We start from the raw sequence: 24,707 nt of genomic DNA on the forward strand, positions 1-24,707 counted from the left end.
TACCCAAGGATAAGCAGAAGAGAATGACTGATATGATGAAACTGGGATTTTGTTACACTTAATTATTGCAAACACAACTAAAACTATAACTGAAACTAATCAAAACTAAACTGAAACTAAGGATTTTCCAAAAAATAAAAACTAAACTAAACTAGCAAACAATTGGTAAAAACTAATTAAAACTAATATAAAAATTGAAAATCTGAAGTCAAAACGAAATAAAAATAAAAAACTAATGAAAATTGCAAAACTATTAAAACCCTGGTGGTGACGTCCACTCTCTGCGGCGAAGGTTCACGTGCAGGTGAGGCAATAATGAGACAATGCACTTCAGATCATTTTACAGAAAAACACAAAACTAATGTAACGTAATGTATGTAATGTAATGTAACATAACAAATCACTTTCTCCTGTGAATAATTAAGTACTCTACCGCATTACATTATTAAGTGTTCTGTGTAATACATTACTTTTTTCTAAGTAATTACCCCAACAAAGAGGGGAAACGCCTCCAACATGCACCGACATTTTACCACACAGCATGAAGTTAATTTGCATGAGTCATTACATTCATGGAAATTAATTCTCCTTCTTGAGAATCGATGAGAGAATCGAAAAAGAACTGAATCAATAAGTGATATCAATAATAGAATCAGAATCACTAATTTCTTATCTGTACCCATATAGTCACAGTACTTTGTGTGCTGTACACTCATAATTCAAAAATTCCACTGTTGAAAAAAGAGCATTTTTATCGTTATTCAACATATTAAAAACAAACAAGCAAACAAACGATGAAATGAAATAAAATAAAAAACTTAACACAACAACAACAACAACAACAACAACAATAATAATAATAATAATAATAATAATAATTATAATAATAATAATATATAAACTAACCAAGTGCAGAGGACACCTTATGGCACTAATTTCATGAACTCTTCGTGGAGATGATCCTCTGCAGTGTCCTCGCAGCCACACTGAGAGCAGCGAAAGTGGAAGGTTGGTGCTGTGGGTGGAGTAAGATGACTCGAGCAGAGCGTGCGGTATTCAGCTCATCAGATAATAATGGATGCTGAGGGCAGTCCACGTCCCTCCTTTTGTAGCGATGTGTTTCCACCCTTCCACATGCTTTAGGGATCAGTGGTGGCAAAATAACCCTGTAGCACGTTTCCTTTACGAGTTAAAAGCCTGTGCATTTCCTTGTTGCTTTCATTCCCACCGGATGTAAAGATTAAGTCCGTTAAAAGAGTCGACTGTGTTTCTTTCTTAAGCAATTCCTCTATTTCTTTGTATTTGAGAAATTTTAAGAAATTTGTTGAGTGGACATAATGCCCCACATGTCCAATCGCACATTGCTCACCAGGTTTCACCAGGTTAGCTATAGACCATACAAAGGAGTATTAGGGCCACATTAAGAAAAAACAGTATCATTTTGAGATAAAACTCGAAATTGGTTTTATTTAAAAGAAAAAAGATATAGTTATCATTTCAAGACAAACTGCTGTACCCTCTGAGTGACATCATGCTTCAGGCTTGGTTTTAGTAACAAGGAATTAAAGGATTTCTCTTTTTGCACACAAACATTTTGACGATGAGTATAAGGACGCTGAAAACATGGTGCAGAAAGCCGGCAGTGGACAGATGCAAGGATGTCGATGGTTCCACGCTCGTCCACTAAGGATGTACGTGTATTTCAAGACGGCTGACCGGTTTGTCTCACTAAGTCATCTGCACAGGGCATTTTGTAGAGGAAACAACAAAGGTAATCTGCACAGTTTCACCTTTTCCTCAGAAATCTTGAAAATTCGACTTTATAATCAAAATGATGAACAGAAGTTGTTTTTTAATGTGTCTTTAAGTGAGGTAATTCTGTATAAAGTCTAAGTTATATCTGACTTTAGACGCGTTTGATCTCAGCGGCACGTGAAGGCAGTGCAGCGTGCTTACGTCATAGCCTGGTGTCGTTCTGCCACAGCTGAGCCACAGCGGCAGCAGGGACTGCTGTCCGGTAGATGGTAGGAGCAGGGCCGGAGGAAAAATGCAGACATCCTGCGGAAAACACACAGAGCAGCGTCCCGACGACACTCGCTGATCCTCGTGTCTTCGCCGTTTTTCGTTATTCCTTTGTCTTCTTGCGTCCCTCTCCTCTCTAAACACCGGAGGATGGGGGAATGATCAGTGCCGCCACCATCTCCCCGTCCTCCGCCTTCGTCTGGTGTCTGTGCCCAGGATGAGGGCTCGGCTGCTCGGACACACGGTGGTGTTCGTTGCCCTTTTGGCGGTGAGAAGCTGCCTGGCAGGTAAGGAGACACATTTGGAGGCTTTATGAAACCGCGCCGGGCCTCCAGCACTGCGCACCATCACCCTGGAAACAGTTATTATTGTGGTGTGAGGAGGTGCTCTCTACAGAAATCTGTCTATGAGGATTATATCTAATGGACATCGGTTATATGTTAGCCCAGTGAATATATGAAGCCAATTACTGTTTGTTTCATTTAGTGTGTAGAGCATATTGCTGTGTATATTATGGGATTTCAAAGTGATTTGATGTTGTCAGCGTGCAGGGACAGAGTGTTTATCCTAATGGGGATTATCAGTTTTTGCCTATATATACTGATTTATTTGAAGATGACTAAGATGACACTGAGTCAGTAACAGCTGCCCTATGAAAAAGAAGTTAAAGGTGATGCTACAGCATAGCCTGTTATTGTTGCATCATGCTGGTCCTCACTGAGTCTTTAGTTTCGAGGGTTAAGATGTCCCTATATGTTTGTTGGGCTGTAGTGCATGTATGTCAGTGCAGTGGAGACAGTGGGGGTGGTACTACAGTAGTTCTGGGGTATTCTCACCCTGTGATGTGTCTTGTTGTGTCAGGCTGGAAGACCACAACAGCACAAATCCTATTAGGCAGCGAAGAGGAAGAACATGTTTTCCAGGTGTTGTTCCAGATGCATTTGTTAGCAAATCTGTTATCTAAACAGCGTTTGTTTGCTGTGGCCTGGAGGTTCTCAGGAGCACATTCCTGATGTCGCAACTGAAGAGCTCCCTGTCACAGACGTCAGCGGCCACGTACAGTCATGCTGGTCTAAAGTTCCAGTTGCTTTTATAGCTCATATCTATAGAGCTGTGATACTTTTAAAAACATTATACATAGTTTTTAAAAAAAAGTAGTTGTTTCTGTATGCAGTGGTGGATTAAGCCACATTTGGTGCTTTAGTTATTGTGTGTGGCAGAATGGGGGTACATGCAGAACTGATTCATAAAATATCACAGTCTGTGTGTTCAGTGAAAGAACATGTAGCTCAGTTCACCGTGGTAGCCCACTGTGTCTAATACTTCATGGACAACAATGGTTTTATGGGTAGTAATGACCATCTCAATCACCATTTCTAAATTAGTGCTTGCTGGATGCGCAAACAGCCTGAACGCCTAAAATGTGCCAGGGATCAGCTGGTGTTCTTATCATGTAGTAGCTTTATTAAAACAAAGGTCCAAACGAGTGTTTGTCAGATGAATGAACTGTTAAGAACCTCGGTTCGTTCAGTTTAGACACGTCAGGCCTGTAGCAATGACTCTTGATGAGCTAAATCTAGACTCCTGTTCGGGGTGTTGGACCACATAACCTGATTATGGACTATGCTGTGTGATGGAGACACAGCTGCTGTCTTATTTCTGTGAAATGTGCTTGGGTAACATATGGGTACTCTGCCTAATGAGTGGACATTTAAAAAGTCATTGTTGAATAATTAAAGTTTTTCAAGTAAATGTTTAAGTCTCCATAGCAGTTAATATTCCTAAAGAGGGATGTTTTTGCCATACTGGAAATAAAAATGATAGAAATTTCTTCTTTTGCTTTTCATTGCCTCATGTATTTTTGTTTTTTGTTTGTTTGTTTTTTAGGTATAATGTGTAAATCCACTAGACCCTGCCATGTTTAGCAAACTGTCCAATGAAAGTGTAACAGTCAGAAAACAATATGCAAACTACCTTTGCACAACTCTTTATAAAGTATGGCAATCCTATCTCATTATACACATGTGGAGCTGTTAATGCTTAAATAAGGCAATGCCTGTTTGATGGAAGCTATTATAGTTAAAGACTGTTAAAGTAACGAGGAAATACAGTTGGAAATACATCAAGTATGCTGATCCCCCTAAAAATACCCAAAGAAACAAAAAAAAACTAAAATATTTTGCTTCATTGTTTCTTTACTACCCAAAGAACATTTATTTGTGATTTGTAAGATTTTTATGAGAAAAATTCTTATTATATTTTTAATATATTTGTAATTTATCATATTTTATTATATGTGTTTATTTCTATGTGTGTGTGATTATTAAATGACCGCATACTCACATACACATATATGTAAAAGAGGGAAGGTGGTCAGGGCTAATCTGATTACACTACCAGAAGGCAAAATTGTAGACAGGAGGACAGCTACAGGTAATACAAAGAATTCCACAAGGAAATGGGAACCAACAGGCCACTAGGAAAGCCACAACCACCAAACACCTGCACAGGATCACACAAGTCCCGAGGAGTCAGCTGAATGCTAAACAAAAGGTCCGGGCTGTCAACACCGACGCCCTGCCCGTCGTCAGATACCCTTCATAACCAAGCATGAAGAGGCACCATCATGGAAGGGCTGGTCCCTGCACAGCGTGTACCACAGGCAGATAGAAGAAGTTGCTGATACTGAGAAATCCTACCAGTGGCTGGACTGAAAGACAGCACAGAGGCACTAATCATGGCAGCACAGGAATAAGCTCTGAGCACAAGATCCATAGAGGCTGGGGTCTATCACACCAGGCAAGACCCCAGGTGCAGGCTGTGTAAAGATGCTCCTGAGACAATCCAGCAGGGTGCATGGCATACATGGAGAGCCATAACATTACTGACTGGCGTAGTAATACAGGAACATTTGTCCCGGGATCAAAATGGGATACAAAGTGGTTGAAAATGACAGAGCTGAGATCCTTTCAGATACAGACAGACAAACTGGTGATGGCTGACCAACTGGTAATAGTAGCTCTGGACAAGCAGAGGAAGTTGTTGTATGTTGTCTGTTACATGACAGATGTAGCTATACCGAATGACGGCAACATCAGGAAGAAGGAACCCGAGAAGGGGCGAGGTGGGAGTAAAATAAAGAAGTAGCAGTTTGTGGTTCTCAGTTGTAGTTGCTTATTCCCAGAAGATAAAGCCTCCTTGAGACTCCTGGGGAAAATATGAAGGTTTGTCATTAAGAAAAAAGGTGCAGGGAGTGCTCTCATTACTCTTTTTTTCTCTGTGCCTCCTGACTCCTTCCTTGCACCAGGATGAGGAGAGACATCGCTCTCACGGTAGCATTGGGATCTGGATCCAGTATTAATAAAACTGAAGTTCTCTTTTTTATCCAGAAGAACCTTCCATCCATCCATCCATCCATCCATCCATCCATCCATCCATCCATCCATCCAACCTGCCAGTTAGAAGTAATTTGCATAACTCTCTTTTGATTCTCTCTTACCCTGTGAGGTCACAGCCATTAGCCAGTGATTGACACTAAGTCCCATGCCACCCTAAAATCATGGTTATAAGTGTTAAGCTGACCATCTGTCCATCTGGCCTAGATACAGCAGGCATGCCCTGACTGGCTTTGGGTGCCCACCAAGTTTATAATGGTAGGGAACAGTTGGTGCTGTTCTCTGATCCCTGTTGGTCTGCAGGTGCATATTAAGTGTCTAAACGATCTTTGGGGACTCGGAATTCAGGAGTGGAAACCAATATTATTGGCAAACAGATCCGAAGTTCCTTTGTCTTTTAAGGAGACACACTTATATTCAGCTACGGTGTGTGAAGGTGTGTGGATTCACCACTGATGTTTTGAACCTTAGACAAATAGTCAACACAGTCAGAACTTGGTATGTGGGACATCCACCCTTCCATTAAGGCCTTTATGAAACATAAATGGGTCAACAGAAGTTCCAGATGTGTCTCTCAGGTCCTGTGTAATGTCTTTGCCAGATTTTTTCCTACTTCTTAAGAATGTGACTTTCAGATATTGGTCATCAGCTGCAGATAGCTGTTTAGGCCTGCCACTTTTTTTCATCTATTTATCCAATGTCCTCAGAATGCTTAAGGCGACTCCATGCCAAGATCTGGCAAATGTTAAGCTAGTGGATATGGAATACCTGATTTTAAAGTGCAATTCTTCTTATTTATCCAGACAACAGCAATGCAACATTTTGAGTGTTGTGTACATTCCCACCTGTGCAAAGGATGCACCACATGATCAGTAAGCACAAAAACACATATTTGGACAGTGTTCTCATCATTCTAAGAGACAGTAATCCCTGGATCAGCTGACAAAGCATGCCAGAACTGCATCAGTTTTCAGGAACAATGCACTGGACCGCTGTTACAGTAACATCAGGAAGTCATGCACTGCTGAACCCAAGCCTTTGGTAAATCTGACCATGTCTGCTAAGATCCGCCTACACCAAACAGCTAAAGGCTAGCCTAGTCACAGTGAGAACTATTAATACCAGGACAGAAAGTGCACTGGTGCCACTGGTACTCATGTGCTGGCCTGCAATACCTGGATAGCAATCGAACCTATGCTTTTCCTGGATTACAGTTCTGTCTTCAACGCAATCAGACCCGGAAAGTTGGACTTTCTGATGTCCAGAGCAGAGGTGTTCAGGATGGGAGGCAGGGTCTTCTCTGAGCTCACAGTCAGTCACAACAGGGCTGCTGTCTCAGGCTAAACTTTTCACCCTGTGCATCCATGACTGTGTTGCCACCTAGCTTAACACTGGCAGGATCGAGTATGTTGATGACACGAGCATCCTGGGCCTCATAAAGAGTGCAGCTGAGTCCACTTACAGGGACTCCATCAAAAACATCATGGCCCAAACAGAAGAGAATGCAACATAGACAAAACATCTGAAATAAGCGTAAGATTTCAGGAAAAACACAACAAAATAAACAACTAACTAAAATAAAGAATAAACTGGACTCTGATCGTAGAAAATAATAAATGAAGTAAAACAAGTGCTTATGTGAAGAGGTTGTACAGGAGTGGACTGAGCACACGGCTTTGGCGGTCCCTGTGCTCACTGTCTTTGCACCTGATGTCCTGGTACCAACTCTATCATCAGAGATAGTTATCATCCAGGTCACAGCCTCCTCAGACCAAAAAAATGAACATCCGGCCTGAGCTGCAGCAGTGCAGAGAGTCTGATGATATACACACAGCACACTTCCACAACAGCTTCTTTCCTGCCACAGTATTCCTGATGGGAGAAACAAAATAAGGACAGACTTAAACGCACACACAATCTAATTCAGTTCAACATGCAATACATCTCTAAATGACAAATGTTTTCTCATACCACAGCACTATCTGAAACTACTTGACATGTTGTGTTTTTTTTTCTGTCTATATTTATCTGACCCTGACTCTTAGCTCTGCACAAAATTTCTATGTACCCACATCTAGTGTATGTGTACAAATGACAAATAAAACACTTTATGTGTATCTTTAAAAGCTATTTGGGAATCGTCTTGTTAATACAAAATTAGTTTTGCACATATTAAACTGTGTGTTTAGACACAACCCTGCTTCATAGGCGGCTTTTTGATGCTTGAAGAATTCATATGTCACCATTAACTCTGTTAACTGACTTAACACACACAAAAATTGTTTGTTCAGGTACAAAAAAAAAACAGGTACAAAGATTAGACTGAAAATAGTTGAAAAAGCAGCCAGTCTGCAGTTGGGCAGATGTTCCAAAGACAGGAAGTGCAGTGGTACAGGTACAGGCCAGAACATCTGGTTTAACAAGCTGTACCACCACATCTGTTGTATCTGTTTGCTTGTTCGTTACACACCACTGTACAGTTGTGTACAATGTTGCTGATTTTTTGTTTTTTTCCCCCCGAAATGACCTCTGACAAGAAGGCCTAATTTCTGCTACTGGACACCAAAGACATTTCAACTTTCACAAATTATGTGAAAATGCAAAACACTTAGCTGTGTCTTAAATAAAAGACATTTCTTCTGATTTTTTTTAAACTACAAAACAAAAAACTGGACAGTCTGGGCAATGAGCTGTTTCATACATTTAGTTCTTACAGCTTAAGTCCAAAGAGTTGTGCTGACAGACTTCCTTCTTTGACACAGCAGCCTTTTCTTTATCTTGTAGAAAAACAGTTAAACATGTAGCTTCTTTCACTTAAGATCAAAGTGGGCTGTATGTGGCCCACAGAGTAAAATGACTCTGACACCGCTGGCTTAAAGCCCCTTTATAGTTATAAGGCTAATTGTTAATTGGAAGGAATACATAAAGAGATGAAAGGGGCTTCATTAAGACTTTGCTCAGTACTTTATATTTCTTATAAATATTTAGAATATCTATTGAGTTTAGCACCAAATTGAACAGAATATCTTGTTTGATATATTTGTCCCTTAAAGACATTTTCAATAATATTAATAAAATGCTATAAACAGTAGCTTAGCTTAGCCTAGCACATAGAATATCTCACTAGAATATCTCAGAATACTTTAGCCCAGCTTGTTCAGCTTCTGTGTGGGTTTGTGATGCATAAAGAAAAAAAGTTAACAGCTTGTTTCCTGATCTGAAAGAAACTTGTTCATTTGCAAACAGACGTGTAGTTTCTATAGAAGTCTGTCAGGAAAAGACAAGTTTTTGGGCTCATTTGCTAATTTCATTTTCTATTGAACATGATGAGATGTGCATTTTGTAAGGTCCTCATTAGCATTCAGAAGTATATAAAGCGGAGTATGCTTTAGGATGGTCCTGCTTAATCATCTATTTGACAAGTTGGTACCATTTGAGGGCCCAGTGTCACTTTGTTGGTTTCACTTACGGATCTTTGCTTGTCTGAGGAGACTTTTTTTCTATTTTTGTTTTTACACTCAGTGTGTTGTAGAGTTAAGCACGGCTCAGTTACCATCACTGCACAAAAGTCTGTCAGAATAGCTGTTCTCTGTTTCGACTTACTGAATATTTGTTAGAAATTCAAGCTGCTGGAGAAGAATATCATGTATGCCTCCATACTGGTGCTAACCAACAGAGGAGGCGTCACTCTGTTGGTATGTTAACACATATCTAAATTATACCTTGTAGGAAGTTTCCACAAACATACACGATGAATTGTGCGCTGTTGTAATGATTCTGTCACTAATGGGCTGAGAGAGACAAAGTGTTTCAGTGTAAATCCAGGGAGCAAAATGTGACCACTGAGATGCTGAAATAAAAAGGTAATTAAAGTAAAATTAAATTTTCAAAGTGTAAAATGAAAATAAAAATAGAAACATGAGACATCTTCACTTCAGAGTATTGTGAAACATAATGCTGTGCTGTGTCATTTGTTCATGTACAGGTTCTCCTCTGTGCCCTCGGAGTTTAGAATGTGCCCTGGCAGGAAGACACTTCTGCCAACCTGGCAGCTCACACTGTGGGCCTTGTCTGCGCCCCCTGGTGGAAAACTCCCGTGGACGCTGCGTGGTCAAAAGGAGACATGCTCCTCACACTCATTCTGTTAAAGGTAGGTGCTAGGTGCTCCTACCTCATATTACTTAGACTCTTTTCACAGGATGACCAGAATGTTCTGTATTCACGCAATTAGATTCTGTATTCCAACTTTTAGTGCATATTAGTTCATGCAGAACATGCATTAACTTTTTGTACAAGATCTTCCAACAGGTAACTTGAGAAATAGAAAATATGTAAGAAGCCATGGGAGTCATTTTTGACCAGGACATGTCCTTCAACGCACATATTAAACAAATATGTAAGACTGCTTTCTTCCATTTGTGCAACATCTCTAAAGTTAGAAATATCCTGTCTCAGAGTGATGCTGAAAAACTAGTTCATGCATTCATTACTTCCAGGCTGGACTACTGTAATTCACTATTATCAGGATGTCCTAAAAACTCCCTGAAAAGCCTTCAGCTAATCCAAAATGCTGCAGCAAGAGTCCTGACAGGGACTAGAAAGAGAGAGCAGATTTCTCCTGTTTTGGCTTCCCTTCATTGGCTTCCTGTTAAATCCAGAATTCAAAATCCTGCTCCTCACATACAAGGTCTTAAATAATCAGGCCCCGTCTTATCTTAATGACCTTGTAGTACCATATCACCCTATTAGAGCACTTCGCTCTCGCACTGCAGGCTTACTTGTTGTTCCTAGAGTATTTAAAAGTAGAATGGGAGGCAGAGCCTTCAGTTTTCAGGCCCCTCTTCTGTGGAACCAGCTTCCAGTTTGGATTCAGGAGACAGACACTATCTCTACTTTCAAGATTAGGCTTCAAACTTTCCTTTTTGCTAAAGCATATAGTTAGGGCTGGACCAGGTGACCCTGAATCCTCCCTTAGTTATGCTGCAATAGACGTAGGCTGCCGGGGATTCCCATGATGCACTGGGTGTTTCTTCTTCAGTGTAAGCTGGGCTCACACTGTGCGATTTTTTTCAGTCGCGTTATTCAGCTTCAGCTCAAACTGCACAATTGACTCGCAGGTTTTAGAAGTTCGTAGGTCTAATGTAGGTATAATGGAAATTATGTCGCTCGCTCTCCGTCTCTGTCTTTCACTCACACAGACTCACACCACCACCATCAACTTTGCTAAGTTGCTAATGAAAAACATTGATCAGGCAGCTGGGATTGAGCAGCAGTGTAGATCCAACTATTTTCACAGTTGTTGTGGTCGTGATAATTTTGTGAGGCCACATCGAAAAGACTCAGATGAGCTTTCCAAAGTTCTACAAGTGCCTCCATCGCTTGTGTCCAGATCACACGCTGCACTGCTGTGCTACTCCGTCTTTTTCACCGACATTTATGTGTTTGCCCGTGCGCAGTGTGAGCGGCTACGGTGACACCCTCCCGACCAAGCGATTGATGATCGGGAGCTGGTCGTGAGGTGTTAATCGCTTCTCGTTACCCCACGTATACTACACGACGCACGATGAAGGCCAAACTCGGGCCGATCAACAAAACGGTCGCACGACTGAAAAATCAGCTCAAAATGGGCCAAAAATCGCACAGTGGAAGCCCAGCATTAATAGACCTCATACAATTCTGAAGAATTTCTCAGGTTTCGAACATTGAAACCAGTTTTTCCAGTAATAAAGTATTAAATCTCCAGTTCCTAATTGGTGATGTGACTGGTGCACTGATAGTGATAGAGGGCATCTGAGTGTCTGTAATATCCATCATAATGGAGCTGCTAACTAAACGAGAGTGTGAGTGGTGTACTGAAGAAGAGGAGATGAAATCCCTGAGAGTAGGATGATGTGAACACCAAACTCTGCACAGACCAAAGTCACTCAGAGTGTAAGACTGTGTGTAGACGTGCAGGTTCTTTGACTCACTGCTGGACTGAGCCTGGCAGGTTCTGGGTTGAAGGTTGAAGTCCGTACTATAACTGTGGTGTCAGTAATCAGAGAGTGAGGTGAAAAACAATGTAACAAAGAGAGGTCATTAACATTTGCTCCATAAATACTAGTACTACATGCATGCATATATTGATTAAAGAATTATTATGAATCTAACTTCTGGATCTGTTATAGTGTTGCAAGTTGCGACGTTTGTCTTTCTGTTCATTAATATGGCTGCACCTCTTTGGTAGAGTTGGAGAAGTGAGTGTGTACAGACGGTTTGGACAAATGAAGCTCCGCACAGGAAACACAATGACTCCCTGCAAACAAGTCATTTAACTAATTAACAATTTCCTTAGAAGAAGTCCACATGTTCCATGTTGTCATGTTTAAACTAACTGGTTGTTTGCTGGATGTTCACTGAGGGGGTGTGTGCGCGCGCGTGTGTGTGTGTGTGTGTCATGAAACATACTTCATAATGAGGGTGATGCCTTCCAGGAAAATGACCCAGAAGACACAGAGCATCTCCAGCCCTCGAACAGTACTGAAGACTCAAAGCCATACATCTCCATGACAACGGGGTGACCACTCCAGCAGGAGAAGGAGGGAGGCCTCAGACTCACTGAGCCCTCATGGTCAAAGGGCAAGAGCCCTAGAGAACCAGAGGTCAGCTCTCCTGGAGCCAAGAACTGGCATGTCTCATACACGGCACACATACAAGCATACCGAAGATGTTGGGAGTGATATGTTGGGTGCATGTGTTGGTGTATATGAGTGTAGGAGGTGCAAAGGCAGGTTATAACTGTGCAAACGACATTGCTATTAAAACTGTGAAACTGTTCACCCTGTGTACATCGGCACAACTCTGGTCATACCACCTACTCCATACTGTGGTTGGATGTATTAGTAGGAGACGACACGGAGCAGTAGCTGATGATTTTGTGGTATGGGATAAATATCCATAATACAAAACTCACACACATACACACCCCAAGTCCAGCACCCTGATCCATGAGAGGCCGATCCATGTGCAGTCTGTGTAAAGATGCACTCCCAGAGTGGTCAGGAATGGCCGACTTATCATCCTATTCCAGATACAGATGGACAAAATGGTGGTGGCTAACCAACCGGACATAGTGGTGGTAGACAAACAGAAGAAGACGGCCGTAGTGATCGATGTAGCGATACTGAATGACAGCAACATCAGGAAGAAGGAACAGGAGAAGCTGGAGAAGTACCAAGGGCTCAGAGAACAGCTCGAGAAGATGTGGGTGAAGGTAACAGTGGTCCCAGTGGTAATCGGAGCACTCAGTGAAGCCACTCCCAAACTAGGCGAGTGGCTCCAACAGATCTCAGCAACAACATCGGAGATCTCTGTCCAGAAGAGCGCAGTCTGTCCTAGGAACAGCTAAGATACTACTCAGTGGTGGACCTGAGCTTTAGTAAACAAATGTTCAGATGAAGATGGTAAGAATTCTGGTTTTGTGTTCCTCCAGATAAAGTGAGCCCACACCCTGAACTCGATGAGGAGATTGACTTTCTCTCTGCAATCATCAGGGAACAGAGACCTGAGTCCTACAGCTCAGGTATTACACTCTCCTTATCCATATTTGTTATGTGACAAAATTCCCTAAAGAAGTAATTAATCCACACTCTTTACTTTTCTTGTTTTAGCCCCATCCTCCCAGGAGATCACATCCAAGCAGTTTGAAGAGCATGGCTACACTCACAGAGCATCTTCTGTGGAACAGCCTCCTACTCAGAGTGTCCTGTTAACTAGCATCGCTTCACCCATCACTGTGAACCACACTGCAGCTCTGAGCAATCCCATCATCCTTCACTACCCATCTAATGACCATGTCTTCATTGGTAAGTCTTTCTGTCCTTGAGTTAGGACCCAACTTAATTTCAAGAGAGCTATAGAGTCGTTTTGAACAATAGAACAGAAGACATCACCTTACAGAGGCCCATGTGAGGATTCAACTTAAACTACTTTTCACCTACCTTAGTACAAAGTCTGTGTGATGTCTGAACACATGTGTGAAAAAAGCAATTATGCAGTAAAATGCAGCTCGCTCACATAAAACGAAGGCAGTATTTCTGGTAGGGAGCCCGTAGATACAGCTGACCCCTCCTTTCAGTTACCAACATTGTCCTGAGTCCTGTGGTGAGGTCTGTGTATTTAACACACACACACAAACACACACTATAGAAGGTACTGTTTGACTAAATGAAATCAAGTTCAGGTTTATGTTCTGCTGCAAGAGGTCATGGTGTAAGTCAGCGGTCCCCAACCCCCGGGCCACGGACCGGTACCGGTCTGTGAGCCGTTTGGTACCAGGCCGCGAGAGTTGAGGCTCAGGTGTGAAATTTATGGTTTTCAGGGTTTTTATCATTGACTCGGTTTCCCTGGGTCTTTTCCCGTGTTGTAGTTGTGTGTCTTATTTTGAAAGAAACATTTATGCGTTACCATAGCGACCAGAGGGCGTTAAGGGGCAGAGAGGAGGATGTTACTCTCAATGTTGTTGGCACATTTCAGGAGGACGCTGCTAATTACACAGTTACACAGTGAATTTGCATTTATTATTATATTTACAAAATACCACCGTTTTTTGTCTCGGTCGTATCATTTTATTTTGTTGTATCTATCCGCGACACCTTAAAGGCCGGTCCGTGAAATTATTGTCTGTCATTAAACCGTCCGTGAAGCAAAAAAGGTTGGGGACCGCTGGTGTAAATTATATGTCGTGGCTTTCACAGTCTTAATCCAATTGGACCATCATCATCCAGTAGAGTTCCAGAGAAATAGTTCTTGTCCCCTCCTCAAATTGACTTCCCTCTAGAATTGTGTGTAGCACAAATGTACACCCACATTAAAACCACAATCCTCACACATACATTTTTTAAATAAATCACTTTATCAACTTTAGACCTCATCAAAATGATCAAATATGCAATCATTTTCAGGATTTTAATCCTTTAAGTGCCAATTTAAATTTGAATTATAAATTATTCATCAAAAAACCACATTAAAAAAACCCTAATTATTTCCCATGTACTGAGCATTAGGGGGATGGGCCACAGGTGGGGCTTGGATATGTCAAATATTAGCAACACAACTCATTTGATTGCATTAGTATCTTAGTGTCACATTTTAATTTTTGCACCCTCTGGACACCATTGTGCCAAAAATGTACACGCACAATATCGGCAATAAAATCTTCAAACAAGTGCACGCATCATTTGTACCAACAGACATAATCATGTGACAAAAATATGTAAAACCAGAGGGGATGATGAGAATTTCCCAAAAGAGATGCTGACTTGGATTTGCTATGGTCAGTGTGGGAGGCACATGCACTCAAGCACACATAATCAACAATTCAGCCTTCAGCCAAGTTCATGGGAGTAATGGTTGTCAAAAATACTGTTGTCAGTAACTCGTCAGTAACTCGTCCTGATGTTATCATGGCATGTGTATCAACTCAAACTAAATCTAAGCCCCGCCTACTTTAAAATCTTGGGACTGAACCTGAGTTTAATGCAGGACACACACGACAGAACTCAGATGTTGCTGTGATTAGTTCTGCCACACTGCATTACTGTTATCAATGTTGTTTTCTGTGCTGCTGCAGGAAACAGGCCTGACTCACTTACATCTATTTATTTTCAGCTGCTGTCCTTTCAGCTCTTGCCTCATTTCTCCAAGCTTTCACTAAAGGATCATGTCTTACTCTGATGTCTGCAGACCAGCAAACACTTCTATCATTCATGCTGTCTGTTGGTTTCTCCTCTCAGTCATGAGCAGCGTCGTCATTGTGGCAGGTTCCCTGGCACTGGTGGTAGCATTGGCTTGTTGGGTCAGGTAAGCTTATTATTTTCTCTCTAAGGTGCTGCATAAACCAAAAAGTCCCCACTATCCCTCTCAGGAGCGGACAGGATGGCCTGCAGTTCCATCATCATTACAGTCATTCTGTTAGAGATGCTAAATTGATTGGAACCATTTGATTTGCAGTATTTCCATGTAATTTATTGTTTTTCTGATAAATCTTAAAAAGAGATGACAAAGAAACAGCTATTCAATGTGATCATAGAGAGAACAGGAAACTGCTGTGCGGGCAAAAGTATTGGGCCAAACATCTTAATCTTTAAACTCAAGTGTTTTCATTCCCTTTAGATTCAGACACTGACTGAGCCTCCCAGGCTTACACACACATTTCCTTAACCCAGTGTTTTTTTGTTTTTTAGCTGTAAACTCTGCCCCACCCTGAGCACTCTAGAAGAGGCTTTCACATAGAAATACACATTTTTATATTTTTCTGAATTGACTTTCCCTCACTAGTCTACCCATCCATGACAGTTCCAGGTTTCCCAGGAATACGTTGTTGGAAACTGTGGACAGTCTTCCTTTCATTACACCACTACAGGATTTAGGTTTTTATGGTCTGAGAGTCATTTAGGTGCCACACTCCACATACTTATTACTGAGGAGTGTTCTGTGAAGATTGATGGAGAAAAAAAATCTGTTTTTAAATGAATCTGAATGATAACAAAATATTGAAACATAGACAATTTTCAGACCTGCAGTGTACTCTGTCGTTTCTTAAGTCTTCTTTATGGTTTGTTTGCATGTAAGTCACAGAGTGCTGAGCTGTTCCAACCATACTGGGAGTACAACAGAGTCAAGAGCTGCTCATTGACTCTTGTTGTGAAATTCATAAGATAATGTGTTTTGAACCTTAAGTGTTACTGTTAATGTGTTATAATACAACTCATCAGCACTTTTCAGTCAGTTCCAAATGTTTCACTGTGTGTGTTTTGTTCTGTTTATTTTGTTTTATTGTTGCAGGTTTCAGAAATGTGTTCATATAAGTCAGAAAGTGGACTACCCTTCATCTGGACTGATGAGTGCCCAGGCATTTGAGAATTTGGTGAGAAAACAATGTGACTAAATGTTTGGGGGAAAATATACTGAAAATACTTTTTTCAGTGTCTTTATTTATCTCAGATCACCACTGTATTCAGTGCTGAACGATGCAAGGATTTAAACTTTACCACCAATGCTCCATATGCAGTACATAATCTGAGTGCTATTTGGTGAGCATAAATGTACATAATGTAAACCAAATACCCAAAATGCCTTAAACAAAAATCTTAAACTGATGAACAGTATCTGAAAGTCATGTCCTTACGAAATAGGAAACACAGGATCTGAGATATTTGGCCCTTCAGTTTCCATCTGCTGACAGAAGCCTCATCAGAAATGGCCCCAGTGGAAGAATTGTTTGCCAGAAGCAGTTCTTAACCCTTCAAAGTCCCAACCATGAAGTAATCGCTGGAAAATTCAAATTTAAAATTTAAAAAAATTCTGTAGTATTTTGCATATTTTTATCATATTTGCTACATCAGACTTTTTTTTTTTGCAATTTAGCAAATTTATTCTAAAACAAATCCAGCAAACTGATGATGTAGAAGCCTCAAAAACTCAAATATAATGCACTTGGCTTTAATTATTTAAATAAGGGAGAAAACAGTAAGGTATCCATAACTACATAAAAACTAGGCTGAAAATCAGTGACTTCTAAAATGATGAATCTAAATGAAACACTTCTGGTTTGAGTTATCATCATGTGAGAGCTACTGAGATCAGGAGGGGCTCCTTCTGTGGGCATCTGTAAAAAGTCATGATGGAGGCTCTGGGATGGATTGGGGAAAATTGATGTAATTATGAATTCAGAAAAGTACCATCAGATCTTTTTCACCATTAAAGAGACTCCTTGGTGGATGTCTGCTTTTGGTTCTTATTCCTGGAAGCTGCTGTGCTCTGCTGTAGGTCCACTTGCCACTTCTTCTTCTTCCTCTTCCTCCTTTCCTTCTAAGATTGTTCAGTCTCAGCTGAGCCGGCCATCGTATTATTGCTCCCTTGTAGTTGACAGTACACACACCGGATGGATCTTGGAGTACAGACGATCCCAGTGCATTCTTCTTTGGCAAATCTCTCAAGCTCCTCTAGATTCGATACTCTTCTGGTATGGATCTTGATCTTCATTTAATCCCACAGATGTTCAGTGTGATTAAAGTTAAATCTTTGTGCAGGCCAGTCAGGAATGTTCACTTTGGTTCTTCATCCGTTTTGGATTGTGTAGGAAGACAAAGTCATGATCCAGACCCATTTTTTGCTGATGAATGTTAAAGGTGTTCTTTCAAAATCTTTATAAATATATCCTTCTTTCTTGATGATTCCTTCTACCTTGACAATATTCCAGTTCCAGCAGAGTATCTGACAACTAGGATGGTGTAGGTGTTGATTTCCCGGGTAATGTTCTTCCCATTCAGCTGACTCTTCAGGGCTTCCCTGACCCTCTGCAGGTATTTGGTGGTTGCAGGTTTCCTAGCGGCCTCTTCATGGTTTCCATTTGCCTGAGTAGCTGTCCTCAATGTTGCCTTCTGGTAGTTTGATCCCCTCAGTTCTGACTACCTTTCCTCTCTTTGTTACCATCCGACTATAATACTCTAGTTCGAATGACATTCCCATGTCATTGTTGTAGATTCTAGTGGTGTGGATCAGTGAGTTGATGTCTGGTTCACTCCTGCCATACAGCTTGATGTCATCCATGTACAGGAGATGGTTAACAACTGCTCCATGCTGTAGTCGATATGCGTAGCCAGTCTTGTTAATGATCAGGCTGAGGCCCATACAGAACAGTAGTGGGAGATTTACCATTTACCTATTGGCTAAAGGCTAAAGGTTGGCCTCTAGTGTTGTACGCCACATCCCTATCGAATTCCTGATGAAGATTCTTAAGGTTCTGTTTATCTTCTACAGTTGTAGGCATTCCAGGATCCATGTTTGGGGCACTGAGGGGATTACTTGTAGTCAACCCATAGTTGAGGTTTTGTCCCTCTGGTGTTTCTGCCAGTTAATTTCTGGCACCCACTCATGTATTGAGCCATGTGCCTGTTAATCTTAGCCGCTATGATGCCAGACAGGAGCTTCCAGTGCTGAGCCAAGTTATGGCCAGTAGTTGGACGGGACTGGTTCCTTCTGAGGGTCCTTGGAATCAGGACTGTCATGCCTTCAGTTATTCTTGGTGTCTCTCATCCAGGGACACTCATGGTGTGCAGTTAGCTTCTATAGCCAGTAGGCGTGAATCATGTCAGGGTCTGGTTGCAGTCCAACTTTTCGGGCTTGAGACTCTTTCTTGCATGTCCGTTACTGTGATGGTTACTTGTTTGGGAAGGAACCTTCTCATCTCCCCTCTCTGCCCCTTGTTTACTTCCAGCTTGGGGACAAGAAGCTGGCCCACAGTGCCCAAATGTACCACTACCAGCACCAGAAGCAACAGATGCTCTCCCTGAAAAAGTGAGTCACCCTCCCTGCACAGACATGGTCATCCTACCTCGGCATGTATATCTCTATTCTGTCTCGCTGCTATCCTTGGTGAATATTTACTGTGTGAATAGTGTGTTTGCACGTGTGTGTGCTCTCCACAGACACCGGGTTGAGCCAAACGTTCCTGACTCCGCAGCCTCAACAGATGAGGAGAATGAAGATGGAGATTTCACAGTGTATGAGTGTCCTGGACTTGCACCAGTGAGTAAACTCTGTGTTATTATCTCCACGTTCAGTAAAAGTTCAACTGTGTCCACTGTGTCATTGTGCTGGTGTAATGCTGAGCCAGTGGAATTCATCAATTTTGGCAGTACTTCAGATAAAGCCACTGAACTGACAGGACAGTTGTGAATGTGTGACAGATTCCTGCCTGATTACAGCTGTTGCTTGGTGGTAATGATATGCCCCGCCTGTGATGTGGACGATGCAACCATGAGTAGAAATGCCCCTAAACAGCATTTAGGAAAACTGGTGGTAATATCTTGTGTATCCAAGAGCAGTGTGATGGTGCATTCATTTACATGCTGGCTACACTGTATATTTATATCTTTTACATTTGTTCAGGGATTCAGTAAGCTCTGACACTCTGCTTAAAACGACCGGCAGTTCTCACCATTTACACTTTCCCAATAAATTATCAGTCACAGTGGAAACGTTCACAATCATGTCTGCAGTGTTGGGCAAGTTACTTTGAAAAAGTAATTCAATTATAGTTACTAGTTACTTCTTCAAAAAAGTAACTGAGTTAGTAACTGAGTTACAATATTCTAAAAGTAATTAATTACTTGGAAAAGTAACTATTGTGTTACTTTAAAAAAAAACAAAGAACGTTTAACCCCCTGGGGTCCAGGGTATAATTGGCCATTTTTTTACTACTCTTGATTTTCCCTCCACATTTTACCTTTAAAAACTATTTGCTTTGCCTTGTTTGGTATCATTCTTTTTAGCACAACCTCACGTGCCTGAATTTACAGTTATGTTCTCATTTTGTCATACTGTCTAACCAGAATTGATCTAAAATCAGAGTAGAAAAAGTTATATTTTTACTGTAACAACCACAAACATGTTTAATGGATCATATTTCATAACTTCAAATGCAAATATTAATTGTCAATTTTAAAATCCTATGCACAAGTTTTGCAAACAACAAAGTTATTTGCATCCCTTTACCTTGATTTTTTTAAATAACCATTTCAAACTATTTACAGAACAATCAGCTGTTCTTCAATAAGATGCCACAAATTATTTGTGCCACTCCAAAAAAAATATTTTGTGTCCACTACAAAGGAGAACATCACAGCCTGATACCTGGAGACAGCAGTCACCTCATTGTTCTGACACACAACACACAACTATCCACAACACTACACACTAACTACACAAGACAACACATTAACTACACACTCCAAACACGCCAAACGTCACAAATCTCACATCTCAAAACTCGCTCTCTCTCTTTTCCTGCCCTCTCTCTCCCTCTCTCTTTCTCTCGCCGTCACTCCTAAAACTGTTTTTTTGTTTTGTTTTTTGCTCATAAGCAGAGAGTGCTTGCTAGCGCTAACGTGGCGAAACTATTGAGGAAAAAACGCCGCGTATATATTGTTGATCATGACTCTGGTTTTACGTGGCCTATCGACACAATTTAAAAACTGGCACCGTGTTGCTTTGTCTTTAAGTGGTCACGTGATTGGCTTACCACGACTACTTTATTCTTCCTCAGTCAAACAGCAGCACTCGATTGTTTTGCCCCCTGAGCTCCAGGTGTTGTGCTAGACAGTGATCGTGATTACCGTCCGCGGGAGCGCGCAGCTGCTTAAAGCTGTAGCGTCCAGATTACTTACAGCTACTTCCGTTTGTTGAAAAATAGTAACGGACCGCGTTTCCTTGTTAGTAACTGTAACAGCGTTGTGACGATAGGAATAGTAATTAGTTAGATTACTCGTTACTGAAAAAAGTAACGCCGTTAGTAACGCCGTTATTCCCATCACTGCATGTCTGCTTATTTAAGTTGTCTGCCGCTAATCTTAGTATATCACCTTTGTGGTGAATTTTAATACTCAGGTGCAAAAATGTGCGGACAGGTAGGAGAGAATTATCAGTTATTAGCTTTCAACCTGGTCTTAATGAGCTTCCAGCACCAGCAGCCAACACATTTTCTGTCACATTTCCTGGGATTGTGCAATCAAACCGTCATCATCATCATCATCATTATCATACCCGTCAACCTGAATTTAGGGAATAAATCACACAAAATTTATGGGAAACTACAGGAACTGTCTGAATCATGACGATGAATAAATAAATAAACATTTTAATTATTTTAAAAATTATTATGTAGAATTCATTTTTATGTAGCTGTGTTAACAGTAGTTTTACTAATAATGAACAGATTGCATAATTTTAAAATCCAGAAGATTACACGCTGTGAACCGAGAAAAGAAGAAAGTTAATTCACCATGCACTCACTGTGGCAAGGTTTGTAGTGTCTCCAACGCTGTTTCTGTGTGAAGAGGATGGTTTCTCAGAGATTCTCTATGCAACACTCGAACCTTTCAGCTGCTCCTTCAAGTTGAACTCTGCTGAGTCAGAACAAAGACGTAGAGTCATGAAGACGAAAAGATAGAATACAAAACTCAAAATGGCCAAAACTAAGAGCAAAGTAAGCACAAAGATATATGAGAAACATAAGCAAACTGAGGAATAAACTGATGATATTTAACAATAACTGAACTTCAACAAATACCCAGGGCCAAGACAGGAAGTGTGTTAATCCAAAATCTTTCGATCTGTCTCTTTCTTCTCCTTCAGACGGGGGAAATGGAGGTGAAGAACCCATTGTTTGATGACTCCACCCTCTACCTGCAGAGATTCCACAAATGAACCTGGACACAGAGACATTTCATACGCTAAATGCAGCACCTGTATGTACAAATAGCTCAATTTACACACATCCACAAATCCACACACATCAGTTTAATTATTTCAGTGGACAGATCTGACACATACCCTAAATAGCCATACTACATTTGGTTTTTCCCATTTTGTTTACATATTTATTTACTGTTTATTACACACATATTCAATCATACATGCTGTGCTTACACACAGTATTTATGAGCTCACTGAGCTTTGCTTTTATTTCAGCATTTTAAAAAGATGTAATGTTGGTGTTTCCTGAACACACCTCCATGCAGCTGAGCGACTTGTCTCATGTGTTACGTAAACATTGTTTTTCAGGTGATTTCCATCTTGCTGACACCATGTCTACATGCATCTGCACTTCTTCATTCTTATGAACACACACACACACACACTTCATTCAACAAATTTAAATTTTAGACAAAGATAACACAAGTAAATTAAATTTTAAACTGAAGGTGTTTATTATTAAGAGGGGAAAAATCCATACCTGCATAGCCCTGTGTGATAAAGTGAGTGGGAATGTGGACTAACGAGACAAAGGTTGAACTTTCAGGAAGATGTGTGTCTCATTGCATCTGATGTAAAAGTAACACAGCATTTCAGAAATGGGACATCATACCAACAGTCATATATGGTGGTGGTGGTGTGACGGTCTGGGGCTGTTTTGCTGTCCCAGGACCTGAAGACTTGCTGTGGTAAATGCAAACATGAATTCTGCCGACTACCAAAACATCCTGAAGGAGAATGTCTGACTATCTGTTCGTGACCTCGAGCTGAAGCACATTTGGGTTCTGCAGCGGGACAATGATCCAAAACACACCAGCAGGTCCACCTCGGAATGGGTTAAGAAACACAAAATGAAGACTTTGGAGTGGCCGAGTCCTGACCTGAATCTGATTGAGATACTGTGGCATGACCTAAAAAAGGTGGTTCATTCTCGAAAACTGTTCTGTGTGTGACTGAATTAAAAGAATTGTGCAAAGAGGAGTGAGCCAAAGATCCCCGAGAGAACTGCAAACGACTGCCAGTTATCACAAACGTTGGATGCTAAGGGTGGCTTAACCAGTTGTACACACACACACACACACACACACACACAGTATAATTTGGAAATTCTGTATGAACTCAGATGGTCTTGTATATTTGGTCTACAGCTGACATTGTGTTTTCATGGTTTTGTGAGCTGTAAATAGTGGCTGATATGTACAGGAGATATCTTACCTCTCAGTCAGTCAGTGTGGTGTACAGAAGATCCTGAGTACTGTGTCAAATACACATCTGTTATTCGATTTCTTAATGTGAATTTGTATTTGTTGGGAATAGACAATGTCATGTATAACACGTTAAACTTGATGCATTCGACTGTTGTACCCATTATGACGAAAGCAGCAAGGAGCCACACGTTCATGTTCAACATACCCGCCCAGTTTTACTTTGAAGAGGTCTCAATCTGCTGAGACATCAACAAAAATATGAAAAAAAGGAAAATTCCACGTAGCTGTGGACACATCACCATAAAAGAAACTTAAAATAAAAGAATCCGAACAAAACAAGCAACTGAGAATATTTTAAAAACGGCGCCGACCACAGTCCCCAGAAATATAAAACTTTAAGCGTCGCAGAAACAGAGTTTCCTTTATGCATGAACAGTTGCAGTGTGGGATTGCAGCCTTTTCCAATATTCGATCCAAAGCTTTTACATTTACTCCCCAAGAGATGGGAACATTTTTATTTCAGCGTCCTAAAAATGTATTCTAGATGCAGAGAAACCAGAACATGTGTTGGCACACGTTGGATCAGGTTTTCTTTCCTTTGTCAAATCTATGTTTGTGCATTTTACTTTGTCCTGCATAATAATCAGTCAAATAACATGAAGTTTGATTTATGATTTTATTTAAATATTATGGATTGAATATTACACTCACTGTTCCAACATTTCCATCGATGCATTCATCTAAAACAACGAATGCAAACTTGCAACAAATCCTCCCTTTATGATCGTTCAAACTGTTTACCTGCACTGTACAGAGTGTTCCTGTCATTCATCATCATGTAAAAAGGCCATCCATATAATTCAGCTGCCTTTGTTCCAGGGCTTTTATATTAGAATGCATTAGTTTTATCCAATAAGCTGCCTACTGAAGGCACAGTATGTAGTCCATGTGCTCTGTGGGCTCTGCCTAATAAACTGCACCGTTATAATAAATGAAAAAATCTCCTTTTCTTTGCAGACGGTCTCTGTCACTAACAGTAGAAACACTGGATTGTGTTTCTACTGATTGGGCGTTCTCTGCTTTTCCTTTACTAAAGCTGTTCTTCTGACCTGACCTGGTTAGAAAATAATATGCACAACTGCCTTTCCTTATATCCTCATATAGCTCTACTCCATAGCTCATAGATTTTCGTCATACATGTAGAATGAGTGTCCAGTGAAAGCTGCAAACAGTGAAACAGTCCAGGAAACCTGGATGTAACCGCGTCTCTCAGGAAAGTCGCTGTCTGCGGCTCCTTTCTTCATCCTGCTGCCGTTCTCCTCAGCCTGTCAGCACTTCCATACTGGAGGAACACATTAAACTTCACTGGAGCTGCTCATGTGCTGTACAAGTGTCCACATCCAAACTCATATATCTACCAGGGAATATTAACACGGAAGCCCTTTACTATGTTATACAGACTGTTGAATCCAAACCTCTTAAGCTTGTGCAGCAAAATGAGTGTTGTTCTCTGAGTGTTGTAAAGGAACTGTAGAACAAGTCATTCTCTACATGAGCTACATGTGATAGAGACTGTTTGAAGGCTAAGTGTTATGATTCTGTACATTTAGGAGAACTTCATTACCATCATGTTTAGCATGCTTGTGGATATACCAGAGCTGAAAGAAATAAATATTTATATAATCACTAAAGAAATCTGATTAGTTGTAAAGTGTTTGTTTTTCTTTCTTTCTTTCTTTGTTAGTTAGTTAGTTTGTTTTTTTGCATCATCTTAATCCAACATTTC

At 40.8% G+C, this 24,707-nt stretch overlaps 1 protein-coding gene across 2 annotated transcripts; it reads left to right on the plus strand.

Moving 5' to 3' along the window:
• Positions 1-1,947: 1,947 nt before the first annotated feature.
• npdc1b (neural proliferation, differentiation and control, 1b) lies at positions 1,948-24,621 on the plus strand. 2 transcript variants are annotated; one of them, XM_013267347.3, is made up of 10 exons: positions 1,948-2,309; positions 9,403-9,567; positions 12,889-12,978; positions 13,067-13,261; positions 15,191-15,257; positions 16,242-16,323; positions 18,676-18,755; positions 18,887-18,986; positions 21,594-21,706; positions 22,023-24,621. In XM_013267347.3, the coding sequence occupies exons 1-9, from the start codon at positions 2,240-2,242 to the stop codon at positions 21,663-21,665; spliced, it is 921 nt and encodes a 306-aa protein (XP_013122801.1). In that variant the 5' UTR covers positions 1,948-2,239; the 3' UTR covers positions 21,666-21,706; positions 22,023-24,621. The 2 variants fall into 2 exon arrangements, with proteins under 2 accessions (XP_013122801.1, XP_005465476.1); XM_005465419.4 differs by having other exon boundaries at positions 1,949-2,309; positions 21,594-24,621.
• The last annotated feature ends 86 nt before the right edge of the window (positions 24,622-24,707 follow it).

The sequence above is a fragment of the Oreochromis niloticus genome, linkage group LG12 (genome assembly GCF_001858045.2).
Source record: "Oreochromis niloticus isolate F11D_XX linkage group LG12, O_niloticus_UMD_NMBU, whole genome shotgun sequence".
NCBI lineage: Eukaryota > Metazoa > Chordata > Actinopteri > Cichliformes > Cichlidae > Oreochromis > Oreochromis niloticus.